The sequence below is a fragment of the Lemur catta genome, chromosome 3 (assembly GCF_020740605.2).
Source record: "Lemur catta isolate mLemCat1 chromosome 3, mLemCat1.pri, whole genome shotgun sequence".
Lineage (NCBI taxonomy): Eukaryota > Metazoa > Chordata > Mammalia > Primates > Lemuridae > Lemur > Lemur catta.
This window is the reverse complement of record NC_059130.1, coordinates 34,629,170-34,653,112: the sequence shown is the minus strand read 5'-3', so window position 1 is coordinate 34,653,112 and position 23,943 is coordinate 34,629,170. Positions and strand designations below refer to the sequence as shown.

The 23,943-nt window shown below is 35.0% G+C and overlaps 1 protein-coding gene across 1 annotated transcript in view; it reads right to left on the bottom strand.

Moving 5' to 3' along the window:
* Positions 1–23,943, bottom strand: part of ATF6 (activating transcription factor 6) — a 193,348-nt gene that overhangs the window by 88,147 nt on the left and 81,258 nt on the right. Inside the window, exon 15 of the mRNA XM_045546533.1 lies at positions 21,328–21,442. Coding sequence (XP_045402489.1) covers positions 21,328–21,442 — 115 coding nt within the window. The remainder of the gene's footprint in view (positions 1–21,327; positions 21,443–23,943) is intronic.

The following is a 23,943-nucleotide window of genomic DNA, read 5'->3' as shown; positions in this document are numbered from 1 at the left end:
TTCTATTTATACTTACATTAAACCTCCCGCAAGAGGTGAATTAGAAATACATACATTTTTACACATTCTGTTTACATTCAAGCTAGGGGAATTTAGATAAGGCTGTCAAACAGAAAAGGAAAATCAAATCTTACAACATGACCACAATTTTTCCCAAATCTTGATTTTCTTCATAACTTTGGCTATAAAAGATTACAAGGGAATTATTATGGAAATTCCCTTTTACAGCCAAAGCATCTTCAGTGGTATATAGAGTTTAAAAAATGGTTACTCTATTTTCAAAAAGTAAATATTTCTAGTTGCTTTTTTAAAGAAGTGAGGAAGTTTTTACTTACATTATGACACTGATTAATGCAGCCATTTACAAGGAATTATTTACTTTAGTTGTCTGATGATAGAATATAAAATCCTTTAGGGGATTCAGCTGTTCTTTTTTCTGGTATGATGTCAGAGTTTTACTTATTCATAATGTTTCCTGTTCTTGTTAACAAAAGTAATGGTTGATAGGAAAACAACAGCTCCTAACTTTTCTCTTCCCTCATCAGCCATCAGCAATCAGCAATTGTTTATTTTTTTAATTATTTAATGCACTTGCATGCCTTGATTTGACCCATGAAATTAATTCTCCATGCTAACAGGAGGAGGAATGCCAGGGAAAGCTGTGGAGAGTGTGGTCTTGTTCAGGTCAGTTTCTCTTTCCTCCACAGCCTAGCAGGGTTCATCATGTACTGGTGCCAATAACTGACACACCACTCTTCTTTTAGGAATACCTACAGATTTACGGATTGATTTATCCTTTATATATCCTCCAACTCTGAAACTGTGCTCTGTGAAGAAGGCATTCTGTGGTCCTATGTCTGAATTCCACTTACAGAACTATTCTAAGCAACTGTTGTATAAACTATTGGATATAAATATAACCTTGAGATATGGATTGGGATTTAATCCTTCAAAATATATTTTTTATCATTGATTCCTTTGTCTATAAATGTTAGGAGAAATATAATCAATGGGGCTAAATCTAGATAATCTTAAGGCTCTGGTGGGTGGTAATATTTATCCCCTTTATAAAATTCTTCATGTCTGGGTTGCAATGGGTCATAAGTTATCTAGCCCAATGGCTTCATTTACCACTTATGAATAACGTCTAATGAGTATCATAAAATGCTTCATTTATAATGTAGTTATTAAGAACCCTACCAGAGCCAATTCCTAGGTTGACAAATATACCAATTCCCCTTCCTTGACTCTTTCCTAGACTACTACATGTAAGGACACAGAAACAAACAATGCAGAGGTACTTGCTACAGTGTCCTATCAATTGTAGACATTGCCAATTCAATGTCTCCAGAACTGTTTCCAAATCTAATGTGTGCATGCATGCCTAAAAATGAAGAGGAGTGGCAATATAGCACTGTGGTTAAGGCTACAAAGTTAGTCTACCATACCATATTCAAATCCTGGTTTTGCTGCCTACTAGCTGTGTGACACTGACTATGTTATGACAACTCTCTGTGCTTCATTTTGTAAAACTAGAAGTATAATCATGCATTGCATGATGACATTTCTGTCAACGATGGACCACATATATGACAGTAGTCCCATAAGATTATAATGGAGCATATATAGAAACCTGAAATATGGCACTTGATATTGGCATTGCAGACCAAGTGTGGAAATGAATGCTATTCAGAAATATTGCTGGGAAATTTTATTTTCCATATGAAAGTGTATGTGTGTGGGTGTGTATATATATATATATATATATATATATATATATATATATATAAATTCCATCTAGGTTTAAGTACACTCTATGATGTTTGCACAATGATGAATTGCCTAACAATGCATTTCTCGAAACACATGCATCCCCATTGTTAAGTGATACATGACTGTGTAAGGTGTTTCTACAATTTAGTTTTATTATCTTTTTTTTTTTTAAAGGCTGGTCCAGTGAAGCAGTGGGAGTGGTACAATTTATTTTTAAGTATTTAATAAACATAAGCCAATGTTGGAAGAGAGTTTCTTCCTTTAAAAGTAAAAACCCTCTTCTAAATGCTGTGTATAAACAATTACAGAGTTATCTTCCTGAAATGCAAGTCTGATCACATTTCTGTTTTCTACAGGTTAAGAAACAAACTCTTTAAGCATGGCCCACAAGTTCCTTCATGATCTGGATCCTGCCATCTTTTATTTCTCAGAACCTACTCTGCATTCCAACAACACTTCTCTCCCTCCTCCTCTGTGCTTACATATTCACCTCTCTCTGTGTGAAATGCCACACTGCCTCATCTTCCTCCCACTCTCTACCCTACTCATCCTTCTACAATCAACTCAAGAATTGTTTTCTGAAAAACCCCAGATACCACCTCTTCCTTCCTCAATGAAGTTAGTGCTCCTGGCACAAGTAAACTAGTATAATAATATCTACCTCATAAAGCTATTGAAGGGATTAAATGAAATAACTTCTGTAAAACATCTAGGACAGCAAATGCCTCAAACATATCAGTAGTTGCATTTGCAATTTCAGAGTATTCTGCATGATGTCTCTTTTATATTAATATATTAATAATTCCTATCACAGTGTGTAATTTTGGATTTACAAGTCACCTTTCTCCACCATAATAAATTCTTTGAGAACAAGGATTTTAGCATATTCATTTTTATATATTCTATGGTAGCACAGTGCCTGGTAACAGTAAATGTTCAATGAACATTTACTAAATGAACAAATAAAGAAGCAAAACAGGATAAAATTTTATCAGATAGAACCTGATTAGCAGAAGAGATGGGACTTTCAAGCAGCTTGTCTTTTTCCTTTCCCCCCTCAGAATTGCTGAATTATGCTACATCATATAAAAGTCCATTCTGGGCCAGGCATGGTGGCTCACACCTGTAATCCTAGCCCTCTGGGAGGCTGAGATGGGAGGATTGCTTGAGGTCAGGAGTTCGAGACCAGCCTAAATAAGAGTGAGACCCAATCTCTACTAAAAATAGAAAAAATAAGCCAGGCATGGTGGTGTGCACCTGTAGTCCCAGGTACTCAGGAGGCTGAGGCAGGAGGATCACTTGAGCCCAAGAGTTTGAGGTTGCTGTGAGCCAGGCTGATGCCGTGGCACTCTAGCCTGGGCAACAGAGTGAGACTCTGTCTCAAGCAGTCTTCTAGGCTGAAGTCTTTAGGGTTTTCTACAAGGAAAGTGGGAAATACATTTCTTTTTTCTTCCATCAACAGCAAACAGTTTCACATTCTGCTTTTGACGCTGGTAATATGCCAGAATTCTACTAGTCACAGTATTACTTAGCTCTAAAAAATAGCCCTTAATTAAATAACGAGTTCATCTGTAGAACAGTAGTTGTGCAGTACTACATGTTTGTGCAAAAGGAATATATTAGGGAGGACTAGAGAGGGTACACACAAGGAATGAGAGTGATGCTGGCTCTGACTCATACTCCTACTGTTTATTTATAGCTTCTTATTAGTATGGGATTTGTTTTATTTGGCAAAAATACAAGATTTCAACTGAGAGAGGAAGATGTAAGAAAATGCCTAAGCATAAAAACTTCTACAGCTGAATAATAATCTGTAACTCAGTGCTGTATCAACAGGCTGCCCAGGGGCTGGTGCAAGCTGAAACCACTCCAGAATTACAAATTTCATGAGCTGCAGGCTTTACTGCTAAAAGTAAAGTAGTGGTTAACTGAAGATTTTATTCCTCTATAGACACCTCTATTTGTAAATGCTAAATTCACTAGTTGGAGTTAGATTTTTAGATCAGTGTATAAAATATTTACAATGAGTTCCTAATTTCTTTAAATAATTTTCACCAGCAACAGAAATAGTCAAAAGCAAATTTAAAAGACAAGCTGAAGCATTTATATGCTTCAAACTGAAAAAATATAATTTCTCAATGTTCAATTAAAATTACTCTCTGCCCTCTTACTCTGATTTTCCTTCTCAACACTTATCACAAATTGATATTCTATTACATATTTATTTGTATATTTGTTTAGCGTCTGTCTCTAGAATGTAAGCTCTGGAAGAGCAAAGGCTTGTTTTGTTCATTGCAGGATTCTTTGCAGTGAAAACAGCCAGGAACATAATGGCAAAATATACAGGATATTTATTTGTCATGAATGAATGACAGTGGAATTGATTAAATTTATTGATTAAATAATAATTCTTGGAGGACAGCTCCACAGTTGGAAGAGATTTTCCAAAAAAAATTATAAAAGTAAGGCAATTATTCAAATAGATAGTCACAACTTAGTATAATAAAGTTTTTTGGATAATAACATCGATTCTTATGGGGGGAAGGTAAACCCACAACTAATGGAAGCGGAGCGCACTGTAGAGGGGAAGGACATGCTTGTAGCCCTGGCTTGGGTGAGGGAAACATATTACATGTAACCAAAATGTTTGTACCCCCATAATATCCTGAATTTAAAAAAATAAATACAAATAAACTGATTATAGATTTTTAAAACAGTCAATTCTTTTTTTTTTTTTTTTTTTTTGAGACAGAGTCTCACTCTGTTGCCCGGGCTAGAGTGAATGCCGTGGCGTCAGCCTAGCTCACAGCAACCTCAAACTCCTGGGCTCAAGCAATCCTACTGCCTCAGCCTCCTGAGTAGCTGGGACTACAGGCATGCGCCACCATGCCCAGCTAATTTTTTGTATATGTAGTTTTAGTTGGCCAGATAATTTCTTTCTATTCTTAGTAGAGACAGGGTCTCACTCTTGCTGAATACAAAATTGGTAAAAATGATCCTAGGAGGATAATAGCTTACAAATAACCTACAATCATATATGCACAGAAATTCTGTTGACCATTTCTTTCTTTATGATAGGGTATTATATATACTCACATATTTTACTAAAAAATAAGCAAGATAAACTTATAAGTAAAAACCTGACCTAAACTGGGCATGGTGGCTCATGCCTGTAATCCTACCACTCCGGGAGGCTGAGGCGCAACGATAGCTTGAGCTCAGGAGTCTGAGACCAGTCTGAGCAAGAGTGAGACACCGTCTCTACTAAAAATAGAAAAAAAATTAACCAGGCACAGTGGCATGCGCCTATAGTCCCAGCTACTTCGGAGGCTGAGGCAGGAGAATAGCTTCAGCCCAGGAGTTTGAGGTTGCAGTGAGCTATTTATGATGACGCCACTGCACTTTAGCCAGGACACAGAGTGAGACCTTGTCTGAAAAAAAAAAAAAAAAAGGTGACCCAAAAGCTTCAGGCCTAAAGTGAAGTTGCTTCATCAGAGTAGAATTCAACTATTCAGATTATTAAGTTTTTATCTTCTTAATAACCTGTGGACTCCTATTATATAGAAAAATCTCAGATAAAAGGCTTCATCTCAAAATGAGAAACAATGAATTACAACCTTGTGCAATTACATCTATTAACAATTACAAAACCTATGCTGATGTAATTTTTTAAAATCTATATGATTATGTGTATGTTTTAATACTTGTAAGAAAACAATAAAGGATGGCTTTATGCTACAAGTGAAAATAATGTTTATTATATTTTCTGAAGGAACTTATGACATATCAGTCATGTGGCTCCTGTCTAATATCAATATGAAAAGGTGAGATTAAAGACTGGTTTCTTTCCAATTATCAGCTGATGTCACTAACTCCATGCAAATGAATGTGATGTAATCAATTAGAATAAAACCTAAAAACAGCAAAAAACCTTAGTGCCTCCTGTTACTCAGTTTTCTGATTGTAATGTAAGTCTCTAGTTTCTGTAGATATCATGTGAAATGAACATTGAATTAGCATCAATACAGGAAATATTTAAAAGAACTCCAAAATCACTTTTAGACGAGATTATATACTATTGAAGGAGATTCTAGCTATCTTTCTGTTTGGAAGAACCATTCCTTTCAAATTTCTGATTCTCTTCCCCCCAAACAGAAAAAGCATAGGTCTAAATTATCTAAATCAAGCCTTCATAAACCCAGTTAGATAATGGATAATAATGTAATGAATGCTACTGTTGTAAAATTCTGCAGTTTTAATACTCTTCCTAAACATGCTAACTTTTTGTCTGTTGGTGGATGATAAGGAAAATAATAGCATTAAAATGAATCTTTCTGGGGAGTTGGGGGAGGGGAGGGATCATCGATGATTGTGCTAAATCTAATGAAAACAAACACTTCTGTCTTTTATTCCCCCCATTTATGGGTTTTTCATACTGTAGCCATATGCTTCCAAGGTCAATCCCCTGATGATAGAGAAATAAACATATATGAATATCTATTATGTGTTAAATACTGTGCCAGTACTTGATTTATTATTTCATTTAAACATCTCAACAACCCAAGAAGAGACAACTATTAATATTACTACATAGAGATAAAGACACTGAGGCTCTGAAAAATATTTCCCTAGTCTTTAAGTTTCTAAGCAGTTGAAAACGCTAGTTAAAACCCAGATTTATCTCACTCCAAAGCCCAAGTTACATGATTGTCTATAAAAAATGCTGCATCAGCCCCCAAAAGTTATTTTCTCCACTAAACTGAAAAGTAATGACTCACAGCTAAGTGGAAAAACTTGTCTTCTTACTTCTGAATAAGACTGCACAATGCTACAGGATAAATTATACCCTGTGCAATTTTTCTGTTCTTTACTCAATGCATAGAATATGTGTATGTATGAATGTGTATACATAATACATATATTTTTAAAAGATTCATTCTAGGTTCTGATTCTGAAGCTATTTTTTAATTAAATTAAGGAAAACAAACCACTAATAGATTAGATAAGTATCAGATAGTTCTTACAAGAACTTTAGTTTAGTTTCATTTATTTCTGTGTGTATTTCCTAGTACTGTGGTCTATACAGGCACATATTATATATTTATCTTGTCTAGTCTCCAGAATTTTGGTTTGGCAATACTTTTGCTATAATTGTCTACAGTATATGTTATGTTTCCAAAGAGTATATAAATAACACTTCATTGGGTAAGTATAAAGACTGGAAATTTGAGGTTAAAGAAGTTCAATCACAGAATACTGTTCTAAGAAGTTCCAGCAAAATGTACAACCTAAGAAAGTCAAAGATAACACAAAGCAAACTGAAAGCCTGGTATGACCTTTTTAACTTTGCTTTGCTTTAATTCTTCCTTTAAAAGCTATTGGATGAAAACACAGCACTGAATATCATACAATACTGGATATCCATCTGTATAAAATTAACTTTGATGCATACATTTCACCATGTACAAAAATTAACTCAAAATGGATCACAGACCTAAATGTAGAAACTAAAACTATAAAACTTTTAGAAGAAAACATTATGAGAAAATCTTTGTGATCCTGAGTTAGGCAAATATTTATCTTTTTGGTTTTTTATAGAGACAGAGTCTCAACTATGTTGCCCAGGCTGGGCTCAAGTGATCCTCCTGCCTCAACTCCCAAAGTGCTGGGATTACAGGCATGAACCTGTGTTTCTTAGAACAACAAAAGCACAATCCATAAAAGAAAAAGCTGATAAATTGGACTTCATCAAATTAAGAATTTCTGCCTTTTGAAAAACACTTATAAGGAGATTAAAAGACAAGCAACAGACTGGGAGAAAATATTTTTTAAATCATATATTTAAGAAAGGATTTGTATCTAGAATACATAAAGAACTCTCAAAGCTTCCAGATTGCTGACCTTGTGGAGGTTCCTAGAAGGTAGCATGCCTCGAGAGGGCATGGACGCTCTGATCCCCTGCCCACATGCCTTACCACTATCCATCTCTTCAATCTGGCTGTTCATGTGTATCCTCTGTAATTATAATAAACTGGTAAACATAAACTCTTCTTTGCCGGCTTTCAGAAAGTAAGCTGCCATGTTGTGAGCTGCCCATTGGAGAGGCCCATGTGGCAGGAACTGAGGGTAATCGCCAACTGACAGCAAGGAACTGAGACCCTCAGTCCAATATCCCACAAGGCTTGAATTCTACCAACAATCATGCGAGCTTAGAAGTGGATCCTTCCCCAGTCAAACCTTAAGATGAGAGTGCAGCCCTGAGCAACAATGTTACTGTTAGCTTTCAGATGAGATCCTGTAGCAGAGGACCCAAGAAAGCTACACCTAGACTCCTGACCCACAGAAATTGTGGGATAGTAAAAGCTGCTAAATGAAACAAAACAAAACAAAACAAAACAAACCCTCAAAAAAACTCTCAATTATAAGAAAACAACCCAATAAAAAATGGACAAAGATTTGAATAGATACTTCACCAAAGAAGATTTATGAATGACAAATAAGCACATAAAAGGATGGTCAAAATTATTAGTCATTAGAGAAATGAAAATTAAAACCATAAAGAGATGCTACTACACACCTTTATTAGAATGGCTAAAATGTAAAAGACTGGCTATATCAAGTGTTGACAAGGATGTGGAGACACTGGAACTCTCATATACTGTTGGTGAAAATGTAAAATGGTACAGCCACTTTGAGAAATAGTTCAGCTTCTTAAAAGCTAAACATACACCTACTATATAGCCATTCCACTTCTAAGTATTTACACAAGAAAAATGAAAGCATATGCTCATACAAAGACTTGTATACAAATATTCACAGTAGCCTCGTTTGTAGTAGCCAATAGAGGAAGGTAAATGAAAAAGCAAATTGTGCTATATCCCCACACCAGAATACTACTCAGCAATAAAGGAAGGAACTACTGATACAAGAAACAACATGGATGAATCTCAAACTAATTCTGCTGGAAGAAAAATACATATAACATATGATTCCCTTATATAAAATTCTTAAAAATATAAAATAATTTATAGTGCCAGAAGATCAGTTGCTTGGTGACAGAGGACAGAGTGGGCAGGGAGAAATTACAAAGAGGCATGCATGAGGAAATAAAACTTATGGGAATGATAGGCATGCTGATTATTTTGACTATGGGGATGATTTCACAGATATATACAAGTCAAACTAATAAAATGTGCAGTTAAAATATGTATAGTTTATTATAGGTCAATTATAGGTCAATTATACCCCAATAAAGCTGTTTAAAAAACCCCAAACTAATCTTCACCTTACAAGAATACACATGGCATTGCATGACACATATAATTTCACTATCAATTTTATTTACAAACTATACTAAATAATAAATCATTGCTTTATATAGCAGAGAATTAAATTCAAACCAGTCACAGGATTTTATTCTTATGTAAAGAGAATTAGAGTCTTCCAAGTGGCATAGTTCCCTGACTGCTATAACGGCTATCTCCTCAGAAGGCAATAGGGCAGAAATCCAAGATAAACACTAAATGTTCAAATATTCTTGATTACAATGGCACAACATTAAAGTTTATTTATTTTGAAAATGATAAACAACATACTAAATAAAAAATGATATTATTAGGTTGCATCTACAAATTCTTATAAATTTTCTGCCTTCCAACAGCTGGAACTGAAGAAAGGTATGAAGGAAGAGGAGAGAGAAGGAAGAGAGGAATGGCACTTTCCCCCTATAGCACCTTGAAGTGTTACAGAAGGTCATGGAACACTATTTTTACTTGAAAGATTGACGGACAAACTACAATTATTTATCCTTGGGTAGCTGATAGACATTTTCTTGAAATTGAATTAAGTGAACCTATTGCTTAAAAAAACTGACTTATTTTTGACAATGATAAAATTTGAGCCTTCAAACAAAAACTAAAATTTTGGAAAACCTGTATCTGCTACCATGACCTTAAGAGCTTCACCATACTTACAAAACTTTTCTGATAAGATCTGTGATGGTATTAAAGAATGTGACTTTTTAACATGTAATAAAATGTATCAACATTTGGAAGATCTGCATAACTCAGTGAACCAGAATCTTCAAATGACTAATGTGTGACGTTACAAAATATCACATAGGTAAAAGATCCATTCAAAGTGTAAGATAAACCAATGGCTTTTAATATCTCAGAGTACTAAAAGTTCATAGATTTGGCTTCCACATTGCAATTAACCTTTAAGAAACTACCATCTTGCATTTGGTGTAGCATCAAAGAATACCAATTATCTGAAAGGCTTTTAAAATATTCCTTTCCTGTCCAACTATTACAACTATCTGTGTGAGGCTAGATTTTCTTCATATATTTCAACCAAAAAGAACATTAACATAGAAACAGATGAGAGAATCTAGGTGGCTTCTATTAAGGTAGTTATTAAAGAGATTTCTTTTTTTTTTTTTTTTTTTGAGACAGAGACTCACTTTGTTGCCCGGGCTAGAGTGAGTGCCGTGGCATCAGCCTAGCTCACAGCAACCTCAAACTCCTGGGCTTAAGCAATCCTCCTGCCTCAGCCTCCCGAGTAGCTAGGACTACAGGCATGCACCACCATGCCCGGCTAATTTTTTGTATATGTATTTTTAGTTGGCCAGATAATTTCTTTCTATTTTTAGAAGAGACGGGGTCTCGCTCTTGCTCAGGCTGGTCTCGAACCCCTGACCTCGAGCGATCCACCCGCCTCGGCCTCCCAGAGTGCTAGGATTACAGGCGTGAGCCACCGCGCCCGGCCTAAAGAGATTTTTAAAAAATGTAAAAAACCATGCCATTCTTCTCATCAATGTCTCTTTGTTTTTTAGAAACTATAAAGGACTTTGGAAACCAGAGTTTGAGAAGCACTGATATAAGAATTAACATATCAATCTACGGATCTCACACCAGGCACTTTGGGAGGCCAAGGTGGGAGGATTGCTTGAGGCTAGGAGTTTGAGACCAGCCTAAACAGCATTGCGAGACCCCATCTCTACAAAAAATTTAAAAAATATTAGCTGGGAATGGTAGCACACACCTGTAGTCCCAAGTACTCAAGAGGCTGAGGAAGGAGGATTGCTTGAGCCTAGGAGTTTGAGGTTGCAGTGAGCTATGATGAAGCCACTGAACTCTAGCCCAAGCAACAGAATGAGACCCTATCTCAAAAAAAGGGAGGAAGGGAGTCTAAATGCAGTTAAAGACTCAAGTTAAAAAAAAGGGGGGAGGGTCTCCACTCTCATCACTCAGTTGGGTCTTTCTTTAAACTGATGGCAAAATAGGAGCCTGAAAGGTTAGGGCCAAACATAAAGAAGACGAGTGGATGTGTGGATATACATACATACATCAGATAAATGTCTGCTTACATAGCTCTGAGTTGGATCTTCTTTATTCCAAAGTAAAAGAAAAACGATTTTTACTATATATTAGGTTGGTGCAAAAGTAACTGTGGTTTTAGCATTGATGAAATTTGCCATTTGATATTGGGATACATTATTAATTAAATGTGGTTATGTTATACCTCATTTTAATGCATATTTTAATGCACATTTCTCCCTTTATGTTTTTTTGCTAATGACTTATTACTTGCTATTTATTTTATATTTAGTTTAGACTATGGAAATGATGTTAAACAAAAAGCAAATTCAAGTGATTTTCTTATTCGAGTTCAAAAAAAAAAAAAAAAAAAGCAGCAGAGACAACTGGTAACATCAACAACGCATCTGGCCCAGGAACTGCTAATGAAGGTACAGTCCAAGGGTGGTTCAAGAAGTTTTGCAAAGGAGACAAGAGCCTTGAAGATGAAGAACATAGTGGCCAGCCATCAGAAGTTGACAATGATCAATTGTGAGCAACCATAGAAGGTGATCCTCTTACAACTACATGAGAAGTTGCTGAAGAACTCTTTCAGCATTTCATGCAAATTAGAAAGGTGAAAAAGCTAGATAAGTGGGTGCCTCGTGAGTTGACCGAAAATCAGAAAAATTGTCATTTTGAAGTGTCATTTTCTCTTCTTGTACGCAATAACAATGAACCATTTCTCAATCAGATTGTGACGTGGGACAAAAAGTAGATTGTATACAACAACTGGCGACGGCCAGCTCAGTGGTTGGACCAAAAAGAAGCTCCAAAGCACTTCCCAAAGCCAAACTTGCACCAAAAAAGGTCATGGTCTCTGTTTGGTCGTCTGCTGGCGGTCTGATCCACTACAGCTTTCTGAATCCTGGTGAAACAATTATATCTGAGAAGTATGCTCAACAAATCAATGAGATGCACCGAAAACTGCAACACCTGCAGCTGGCATTGATCAACAGAAAGGGCCCAATTCTTCTCCACGACAAAGCCCAACCACAGGTCGCATAACCAACACTTCAAAAGTTGAATGAATTGGGCTACAAAGTTTTGCCTTATCCACCAGATTCGCCTGATCTCTCACCAACCAACTACCACTTCTTCAAGCATCCTGACAACTTTTTGCAGGGAAAATGCTTCCACAACCAGCAGGATGCAGAAAATGCTTTCCAAGAGTTCATTGAATCCCGAAGCATGGATTTTTATGTTACAGGAATAAACAAACTTATTTCTCATTGGCAAAAATGTGTTGATTATAATGGTTCCCATTTTGATTAATAAAGATGTGTCTGAGCCTAGTTATAATGATTTAAAATTCATGGTGCCAAAGTGCAATTACTTTTGCACCAACCTAATATCATTCTCTTTAGTTCACACTGCTTGTACTAGAATGGATATTTAAAAACTGCTAATTCAAAATACATTTTTGAGGGAGAATTCAACCAACATCTTTAAGGAACTTCAAAGAAAATATGTGACAGTGCCCCCCTCCAAGGCAGACTCCTTAACAGAATAAAAATTACCGCATTTCTACAATAAAAAATGGAATCAGAAAAAAAAACAGCTATAAAATGTAAACTGAATAACAGAGATCTGTTTATTCTGGTAAGATATATTTTAGTTTAATTCTTTAAGATTTTAAAGCATCTTATAATCAGACATAGATGACTAAATTATTCAAAAGATAGTCTATGAAAAGATCCGACAATTTGAGTTGACAAGCTTTTCTTAAATACCTTCCATATATGAAATAATAAACACTGTGTAGGGAATAAAATGCTAACATAGTCTCATCCTTCTAGGACATCACAAACACATTAAAGACAGGCCTCTATAGATATGGAACTTAGTTTGGGGCTTATTCTGGAGGTTAAAATGATAGCACAATCTGTTTAGCATAGGGATTGAAAAATAATCTTCTCTGTCCATGTATTACCAAGACCAGTGTTTCAACTTTGAAACACACAGAATATCCTATTGGATGTACAGTTTTCCCTCATGCAAAAAAGTACTTAGCCTTTTAAAAATGCATTTGAATTCACTCATTTTCAAAGACTGATTTCTCGATTTATCATGAAAAACAGATGGCCTGATAAAAATACTCAATAAATTAGTCTATCACAACTTCCCTATTATGGTGATTGTATAAACTAATTCACAATATGACATCAAATTGATTTGGTATCCAGGTCATTTGTTTGTTTATTCATTCAGTATTTACTGAATACCTGCTACATACTTGGCACTATGCTATGTATTGGGAATAGAGTAATGACTAAGAGAAGGTTCTTGGCCGGGTGTGGTGGCTCACACCTGTAATCCTAGCACTCTGGGAGGCTGAGGCTGGCGGACTGTTTGAGCTCAGGAGTTCAAGACCAGCCTGAGCAAGAGCGAGACCCTGTCTCTACTAAAAATAAAAAGAAATTATATGGACACCTAAAAATATACATATAGAAAAAATTAGCCGGGCATGGTGGCACATGCCTGTAGTCCCAGCTACTTGGGAGGCTGAGGCAGGAGGATTGTTTGAGCCCAGGAGTTTGAGGTTGCTGTGAGCTAGGCTGACGCCACGGCACTCTAGTACGGGCAACAGAGTGAGACGCTATTTCAAAAAAAAAAAAAGAGAAGGTTCTTGCCCTCAGGTTGCTTATCACCTGGCAAGGGAAACAGACATTAAACAATAACATAATTATTTAGTTAGACACTATACTCCTAGTCTCAGCTAATCATCCATCCTGGTGGCTTCCAGCTTGATGCCTAAGGTCTGCACCTATGAGTTGTTTAAAATACGTTTTTTTCCTAACCTATTCATGATGTGAAGAAATATCCTTTAGAGAATGCAGTTCTACATTGGGGAAATATTTTTTTTAACTCATTAAAAAAAACTGAAATTTGATGAGAACTTTATCAATTAATTAAATAACACCTTTTTCAGTGTAACTTTAGAAGTCTTTCAGGAATGATTCTATTCTTCAGCTAAAAGTCCATTAACATCAAAGTAGACTACATATTTTAAAACTTTTCATTGTTATCCAAATTACAAAAGTAATTTTAAATATTTGTTGAGAAAAATGTCCTCCTTTGTTTCTGCAAACCCCAGCTCTAGTAATCTTTTGAACAGTAGGACATAAAAAATAAAGTTAAAGGGCATAAATAAGCAGTTAGTGGTCTGAGAGGTCAACATTTATTTAGGACTTGCTCTGCACAGTCTACAATGCATTACAACAGATCTTATAAAACAGCAGTCCCCAACCTTTTTGGCACCAGGGACCAGTTTCATGGAAGACAATTTTTCCATGGATGGGAGGTGGGTGGTGGGGGATTGGGGGTGGGAGGGGTGGCAGAGCTCTGTGGCCTCATCCATAACAGGCCACTGACCAGCACTGACCAGGTCTGTGGCCCGGGGGTTGGAGACCACAGTAAAAGACAAAACAGATTGAACAGACTTTATCCCTGCCCAGAGAAAGCATACAACTTAAAAAGGGGAGATAAAACAATTGCTTACAAATACACATTACAAAGTAAGACTACCAAATAGAGCACACAAATAATGAATAATTAGAAAACTATACTGACTCAGATGGATCTGCCCACCATTCTGAGAATACTGAAGACTTCAAATTATTCACGAGTTATAAGTTATCTATATCAATGACTATATACAAGTCTAGTTATATAGACTACTCCACAATCATTTTTCAAACATAAAGCAAGTTGTTTTAGAGTTTGCAATTGAAAAGTCCAAATAATAAATTTTTTGTTAGGTAGCAATCAGTTATAGAGCCAAAGAACAATGACTAAATCCTCTAAAACCACCCAACAGTAACTCCTATGCAATAAGGAGTTTGAGATCAAAGGCTTCTGATCTCAAGGATCTAGCATGCCATATATAGAATCCATACAAAATGTATTTATATGCCCAAAAACCCACTATTTTCAATGAGAAGCTCTGAAGTACCAATAATTAAGATAACTTCTATTTTGGCTAAACTACTTCCTTTTTAAGACAAAGCAAAGACATTTCTTTTCCAACATGTTAGAAATTTTAGATAATGTTTTAAAAAGAAACCAGAAACTTTCAAGGCCTATTTATCCTATTCCCTGGTTTGAAATCTGAAGCTATATTATAATCTTTCAAACCATTAAGTTATTCTTTAGTGTTATGAAAGTGTAACCTAATAAAGTGCTTGATCTACAAGCAGGTCATTAACAAACAGAAAATTTTTGAAGCTATGTAATAACCCTGCCAAAAGTGTACAGCAGATGTGGCAATGAAACATGCTGGTTTGAGAAGGCTAGAGTAATTTATTATTTACATATTCTGTAATATATCTAAAAGCACCAGATGTAAAGAAAAAAAGTACCAGAATGTAAAACCAACAAAACATTGTATTAAATTAGAATACCTCAATTATTGCCCTAGTTCTAACGCTATTTTTTGTGTCCTTAGATAAGCTATTTAACCTCCCTTTGCCTCAGTTTTTTCATTTTCAAAAAATAGGACTAAGAATACTTAACATTATTATATGTAAGAAACTACTGACATTATGTATATGAAAAAGGTTTGTGAACTATAAAGGTTGTATACATGAAAGTGTTAATATTTGTACATAGTGAAATGAAACAGAAAATGGATATAAAAATATTGATGTAATGGGTAAGTAAACCTAGGTTAAGTGGATACTCAGACAACTCTGCTCTATTTTTTATAATGTGCTTTATACTTGAATGAGAGTATATTGTAAAGTTAAAATTAGAAAAGCCTTCTAAAAGAAGGGTTTTTTTAAAGTCTCTCTTTTGACAGAAGACTTTTTTTTAATGCAAGTATCTTTCCAAATTTATTTATTCACATTTTTTTCTAGCTAGAATTTGGCTGAAGGGCCATGGAAGTGGAGATAAGAAAATGGCCAAACTCCAAGATGCATGTGTATGCTCAAGTTGTAAAGTCTCAGAAACAAAAGGAGCTCTATCTTTTTGAAGTAGACTTTATAAACTAATTTCCTTTTATTTCTAAGGAAATTCCTCCTGCCTATGAAGATTTTATACATATATAACTTTGTGTATATATAATTGTTTATATGTATACAAACTAAACATGAATTTCTGAGAAACAAATAATACACATTAAGAAAATATGGCATTGTTCATGTGTTAACTATTAATATAGCTATTAGTTTAGGAAATATCATCGCTATTTTTTGAAATTCTTCTTTATGGCCATCCATGGGAATAAACCTTTGGCAAACATTTTGAATGAATAACATCACCAGTCCACCTTTTTGCAATACTCAGGGCATTTTCTATGGTTTTTCCAAAGTTTCAAGTTTCTGGCTCACGCTGCTTAAATCTGTACAAAAAGGAGACACCATCTCTTCTCCAAAAAAGAAAGCAGTGAGGTCTAACAATAATCCATTCCAAAATGTTTCCACCAAATATTAACAAATGAGGATGCAAGTACTTCAAAGTTCTACCTATTAGCGTAGAAAGCTGTTAAACACTGCATACAGCTGGTTTCTTTAGCTATAAAGCTTATATTCAGAGACAAGAAATAAAGCTAATGCATCTCTGGCTAGTACAACCATAAATGGACAAAAGAGAGATTATCTCTAACTAAACTTTCTGCTGGAATTCAGCACAGCTTATGTTACTTTTTAGATTAGTAAAATAGATTCAAATTTCTTTAAGCAAAACAATGTAAAAATACCTTTTAAATGATTATGAAAAACAACAAACTTACATCACTGTGACTTCCCTCAGTGAAACATACCTAAAACTATTCTGTTCAGTAAGCACTGAGTCGCAGGCATTGTGCTCAGTGCCAGAGAGGTGATACCAAAGCATATGATATTTCCTGCTTTTAAAAAGATGAGAAGATGAGCCTTTTAGATCAAACAATTAGGAACCAATACAAGCAAGAATTTAAAAAAAAAAAAAACAGGATGTGTGATCTAATAGTTTATGAAGCTCCAAGGGCCTGCCACAATCATTTTCTCAAAAAAGCGGACCTAGGTTCTTCTTTCTGCATAAAGTTGATAGCTTACAAAGCAAGAGAATACATTTAATGAAATACATGAAGGGACCCTGGATCATGAGCCAAGACTGCCAGAGCAATTCTTCATAAGAAATAGTGACTACCCAATCAGATCGTCTTTGTGCTTGAGGAGTTTCAATCAGCAATGTGTGAAAAAGACTAAAGTGGAATCACTGGAGCTGCTGTTGCATCAGAAATGACAACAAGCCACTTCTCTGTAAGAACTAGTGTCCATTTCCATTCTCTGAAGCACAAGTACAGAGGGATGGTTTGGATGCTGAGTCAGTTTCCTGTGCTTCTTCAATTCCATTTATCTTATAGTAAGTCCCTATTACTTAAGTTCCTATTACAATCCATGCCATATGTACATGACAGTGTTAATAAATTTTTTTATAAGGGACCAAGAAGGGGTGAAATACCCAAATATGGTACTGTATCTGGAATACATAAAACACATGGAAAGGGAGAGGGAAACAGCTCTGAGGCAGGCATATAGCTATAGCTTAGATTCTTCTGTTACATTATGTATGTATTTGAAACAGATGAAAAGGTATTTTTAAGTCTTTACTTTTGATTTGAGGAACAGGTACTGAAAACAAAATATAAAAGAAATAAGTGCTCTAAAAGTAGGCAACCATCTCATTTGAAAAAGAAATATCAAATAAGTGGAGATAATATGGCAAAGTGACATTCATAGCCATCTGAATCAAAGAGGACCTGTTCTTAAGGAAGAACTGCTCCAGAAAGATTAAAAAAAAACCTTTCCCTATATAATAGTGGATGAGAAGGCAGCATCTAAAGATTGTATTTGAATATTTACTGAAATTATAGATAAATTAATATTATTTCCCTACCTTTCTTCTTGTTACCTTTTCTGCCCCTTTAAAATAACTTTCTTATCTAATTTTACTTGACCTTTCCTGAGTGTTGTTTCTGTCCTATGCTCTTGAATTCATTTCATTATATTTTTTAATCAACCTCTCTCCTCCCTAAATAGACTGTCATATAAAAGCATTAAAAAATAAGCATTAAATTTAGTTGGATTTTTCTTAATATATGAGTTATACCATAGGCAAAGTGATTTGGAAGTTTGAGAAAAAGTTATTTCCTATACTCCCCTCTTCAAATCATACTAAAACAAGTCAAAGAGAGGAGAAAATGGCAAAGTACTTATAGGAAAATAAGTTATGAATACCTGGAACTAAACAAAAAAAGCAGAATAGGTTACTATGTTAGAGGTAAAAACTCTTAAAGGAAAGTCAAAGAACAGAAAAAGTTTTGAGGCTTTGTCAGGATTACTGGGATCACAAGCATTCTTTCTTGCTGACCTATAACAGGAACTCAAAAGCCATCCAACAGTGTGTCTACTTTAGAGAAAATAATTTCAGCAGCTCAGCTGTAATGAGATTAAAGGGTACAGGAATGCAGGGTGTGTGGGAGTGTAAGTTTGGAAGAGAGTTGGTTTATTAAATAATGGGATACTAAACGGTCAATGGCTACTTCTATGCTTTAAGATATTAAAATATTTTGTTAAATACACCTCTAATTATAAAAGAAAACAAAATGGCTTGCTTATTGACTTTGTTATAAACGTCTGGTTCATGCTAAGCAAAAACTTGAGGTTTCAGAATCTCTGTATTTCTGAATTTCCAATGCAGGATCATTTATAATAAATTTCTATCAATGCAATTAAGCGCATAAGTAGGAGAAAAAATCTACACCCTTCTTCACAAGAAATGATGCCACATGCCTTTTTGATGAAATTGTTAGGAGAATATTTCATAATGAAAGATGGGAAGAGAAGAAGAAGCATGAGATAATTCATCACTTTTTTCATTTTCATTTTAGCAAGAGCAAAGAGAACAATCCAGGTATTTAAGAACTAAATTCCTATCCCATAACATAGTTTATAGTCATCAAGATAAAATTAACCTCCTTTTGCCTACTATTAAAACAAGACAGAACAAAAAAAAAAATAAAACAGAATGTTGTCTAACTACTATTACCTAATTAAGCTGAGGTTTATCCTAACTCTTCCTTCACATAAAACACCAAAATGTGATAAATCAGTAATTAGAAAATGATAGATCCAAACAGAATGAGAGAGAGAGTCTTAACAGTCTTTCCTAACATTAAAGGGTTGGGGGGGGTTGGGGGGGTCAATGATTTTCCAACAGTACTTTTACAGTAAACCATTGAGAAATAGCTTTTTACAAATGCAAAAAATGCAATTCATATATTTTACAAAAGAACACCATTCATCTTCTTTTATAAAAATGTAGTCCCTTTAAAGCTAGGATTATTCTCTCTATAAAAGTTCTTATTCTCTTCTCTTAGAAAAGCATTACTAACCATGACTTCAAGCCATGACTTGATAATTGCTACTTCTAATATACATATTATTTTGATCAAATAATAATCATCCTGAACCTAAGAACAACTATTTGGTTATTTGAGTATTAGAAACATTCTTCTGTAGTAACTTAAAGTACATTTCAACACAATCGATTTAAACCCAGTAAGTCTCTTCTTCATAGTGCTGGATCCCATTCTTAAAAGTGTACTTTCCCCCACCTACTTTTAACATAATTACATCAACAGTAAAACAAATACTTTGTTTTCATCAGCCAATACAGTTGGAGCCAGGCCAGAAACCCCATTCTCAGCTGCCCCCGAGCTGCTGAAAAGAAACTTTGAAGCTGATGAGTATAGAAATATACCAATTATATCTAAAAGAGTAAAGTGAGCACAGGGAATTTTGTGAAAAGGCAGAGATCATGAGATGCCATGGCTAATGTATTCCAAATCTCTTAGCATATTTGATTAATACCTGAAAATACATAAAATTTTTGATTTCCCTAGTCTTCAAGTGTCAAAGTTCTCTGGTCCTGAAAATCTGAGCTGCTAAATATTTATACCTTAGACTAACTGAGAATTTCAGTGAGAGTGAGCAATAACAATAATCAGAGAATGAATTATTTATTCTATTGTTAGTATATACAGTTGTGCCTCAGTATACATGGAGGATTGATTCCAGGGCCTCCCCTGTGTACCCAAATCCCTGCATATTCAAGTCCTGCAGTAGGCCCTGTGGAATGCACCTATATGAAAAGTTGGCCCTCCATAGGCATGGGTTTTGCATACTAAGAATACTGTATTTTTGATCCTTGTTTAGTTGAGAAAAATCTGCATATAAATGTGTTCAAACCCACATTGTTTAAGGGTCAACTGTACTTATTTCTAACCACAACCCCCTATATTCTTAAAAAAAAAAAAAAAAAGCCAGGCACAGAGGTGCACACCTGTAGTCCCAGCAACTCAATTGCTTGAGATTAGGAGTCTGAGTTCAGCCTGGACAACACAGTCAGACTCCTGTCTCTTAAAATTAACAAAAGGAAGAAAAAAAAGCTTGGGATGAAAACCACTGAGAAATTCTAACTCATTCACGTGCTCCTGGGTTAACAAATAGCACTCTAACAAAGATATTCACATGGCAACTCTATGAAGAATATACAGCATTTTCATTTTATAGGAAAAGTAGATGAAATGTAAATAGCTATGCATTTTTTCCATTTAGTCTAACATTCATAACATTCAAAAGTGCTGGTATAAACATTTACCTTTGCATAAGCTATTTGATTATTTAACACATTCTTCACCAACCAAATGTTTGATCAAGAAGAGACCAAGAGGAATAGAACATCTTAGGAACATAGATTCAAACATTCCACAATTAATGTATTAACCTGCCCATGACTCATCTTAAACCTACATTTCAGAAGTCTCTTTCTCAATAACCAAATGGGAATTGGCTTAAAAAGCCTAAATAGGAAAAGCCTAAATAAAATATTTTTATGAAAATTTTGCTTTTCCTTTGGTTATAAACAAACAGTATGGCTATCAGGATGACAAAGAATAAAAATCATTAAGTAGTTTATATTTTCTAAATACAAATTCATAGACTGACACCAATTCCATGTTCACTTTTATAACACTGAAAAGCTCAAAGTTAAGCATGTATTATAGCACTTACACTGTCCCACTCACATAATTTACTTTATATTGCTTCCTATCTCTCACATATGTATATCTTACAAAATATTCACCCCAACATCTTATATACAGCAGGCATTCAAAAATATTAGCTTTATTCTTTCAAGATGAACTTACCCTTCGAAATGACACAACATAAAATGTGTCTCCCCTTCTGTGGATGGCTTCAAAAAAGTCTTGATAACTTCTGGGCGAAGCATAATATACTTGTAGCTCACTCCCTGAGTTCCTGCTGAAGTAAGAAAAATGTAAAAAAGGAAAAAGTTCCATGTTCTCCCAAAATACTTCCCATTCTAAGGCTATGTCTAAATTATAAGAATCTCTCTCAACCAAAATATTAGTAGCACTTTGGTAGTAATTTTTACAACATTTTGAAAAGCCCAAGATCAGGATATTTATAAGATACAATTCACTAAAGCTAATATTCTTGTTTCTAAATCAAGGCTCTAAAATGTACTAGATAGTAAAAACTATCAGAAAATAGATTTCTGCATCGGTTTGCAGGGTTTTATAATTTCTGGTAATAAAAATTAAGTCTAAGGAAAAGCCATTTTTTGCCACTCTGTCAAATATGTGAAGGTGTGCATGCCTAGGAGGCTGTGCAAAAGGTGGAAAGAGATTAGGATTTGGAAACAAATAGACCTGGCTTTGAATTGCTGCTCCACTCCTCAAGTGGGTATTCCTGGGGAAATCAACCTCTCTGAGCAACCTGTTTCCTCATCAATAAAATGAGGATAACCATGTAAACTTTGCAGGATTGTTATTGGGGATGATATATATGTAAAGTGCCAAGTACGGGTCCCCTTCCATGAGTCACTCAACAATTGCTAGCCATTGCTATTAAAAGCATCATGTAAATGTTTTGATAAAATTAAAATCTAAAATTACAATACTTCAAACCACATTGTGCCCCCAAAGATACACTCAAATGACACTAATATAGTTCTTAATATTTTCAGGATCTTTTAGTGTTTAGGGCCAATGTCCAAAATAGTCAAAGGGATACTACAATGCTTCATTTTTCTCCAAAGAGAAAACTTAAATGTATCAATCAAACATCATTAACTTAAGAGGAGAAAAAGATTGACCTAAATAAAAATAATAAATGAGTCATGAGAACTTCCTTTGAAATAATCACATCTGCTCAGTAGGCCATTTCTGATTATATTTTGAATATACAGCCAATTTTTGTTATTTGTGATAGTTATGTTCTAATAAGTCACTGCGAACACTGAATTAGTGAATCCTGAACCATTCTCCTAGGGGAAACACAGAGTTAGGTTCCTGTGAGCCTCTGGTATTGTCAACCAATCAACATGTAACCTTATTTTATGTGTTTCTGTTTAAAGACACTTTCTTTAATATATATCTTTCATTCATTAACTTGAACTCACAACCAACAGCACTATAACTCACGCCCTGAACAAAACTTATCTAATACATGTGTTCTCTCTATAAGACATATCACAGCCTGCTTGGGCTTAGGAACACTAGACAACACTTCAGCAATATGCCTGGGGGCCATTTTAAATAGCAAAATCAGCAATAAAAAGCACAAAATTATGAAAAATGTGGCACTAAATGAGCCATTAAAAAAACTTTTTTTATGCTATGAGAGCTGAAACAAGAAGGCAAAATGTTGCTTTAGTCAACCTCACCTGAGAGCATCTACACATGTTTGCAAATGACAAAAAAAAAAAAGCACTGCGAGTATTAATTTTGGGGTTACAGATAAATTTTTAGCAGATTTTAGTAGGTGAATTAGTAAATACAGAATCTATAAATAATGAAGATTGACTATAATTAATTAAAAGTATTTTTAATTAATGAAGAAATATTATGCCATCACAATCATGCATCAATCGATATATTTTTTAAATAAATGTATAGTAATTGAATGATAAATTCTGGTTAACACAGAATTATTAGTTACTATTTAAATATATGTTATCCATTTCTTTCTTTCTTTTTTTTTTTTTTTGAGACAGAGTGTCACTTTGTTGCCCTGGCTAGAGTGAGTGCCATGGCATCAGCCTAGCTCACAGCAACCTCAAACTCCTGGGCTTAAGCGATCCTACTGCCTCAGCCTCCCCAGTAGCTGGGACTACAGGCATGTGCCACCATGCCTGGCTAATTTTTTTTCTATATATGTTTTAGTTGGCCAGATAATTTCTTTCTATTTTTAGAAGAGACGGGGGTCTCACTCTTGCTCAGGCTGCTCTCGAACTCCTGACCTCGAGTGATCCACCTGCCTCGGGCTCCCAGAGTGCTAGGATTACAGGCGTGAGCCACCACGCCCGGCCTCTGTTATCCATTTCAACCAGATAATATATTCTCAGGATTTTAAACATTCATGACTGCTGATATGCTGCATATTGACATTTAATAGGAAGTCTCAGTTAATAACATAATGAATAAAAAAGCTTTCAACTTACATTTTTACTATATATATTTTTTTCTTAGAGCCTAGAACACTGCCTGGCACATAATAGGTTCTTAGTAAACGTTAAATTAACATCAAGTAAACAGTGAACTGTAAGTCTGTTGTAGAGCTACAGACAGAAGCTGAGACTCTCAACTTTCACTTCAGTGATACTGTTGTCAATATCATCACATCATCACCATTTACCATGTTTGGGGGGCACTTAATATGTGCCAAGCACCACACTAAGTGCTCTAAATATACTATCTAACTTAACCATTATATCAACTCTGTGCAACCAGAATTTTATA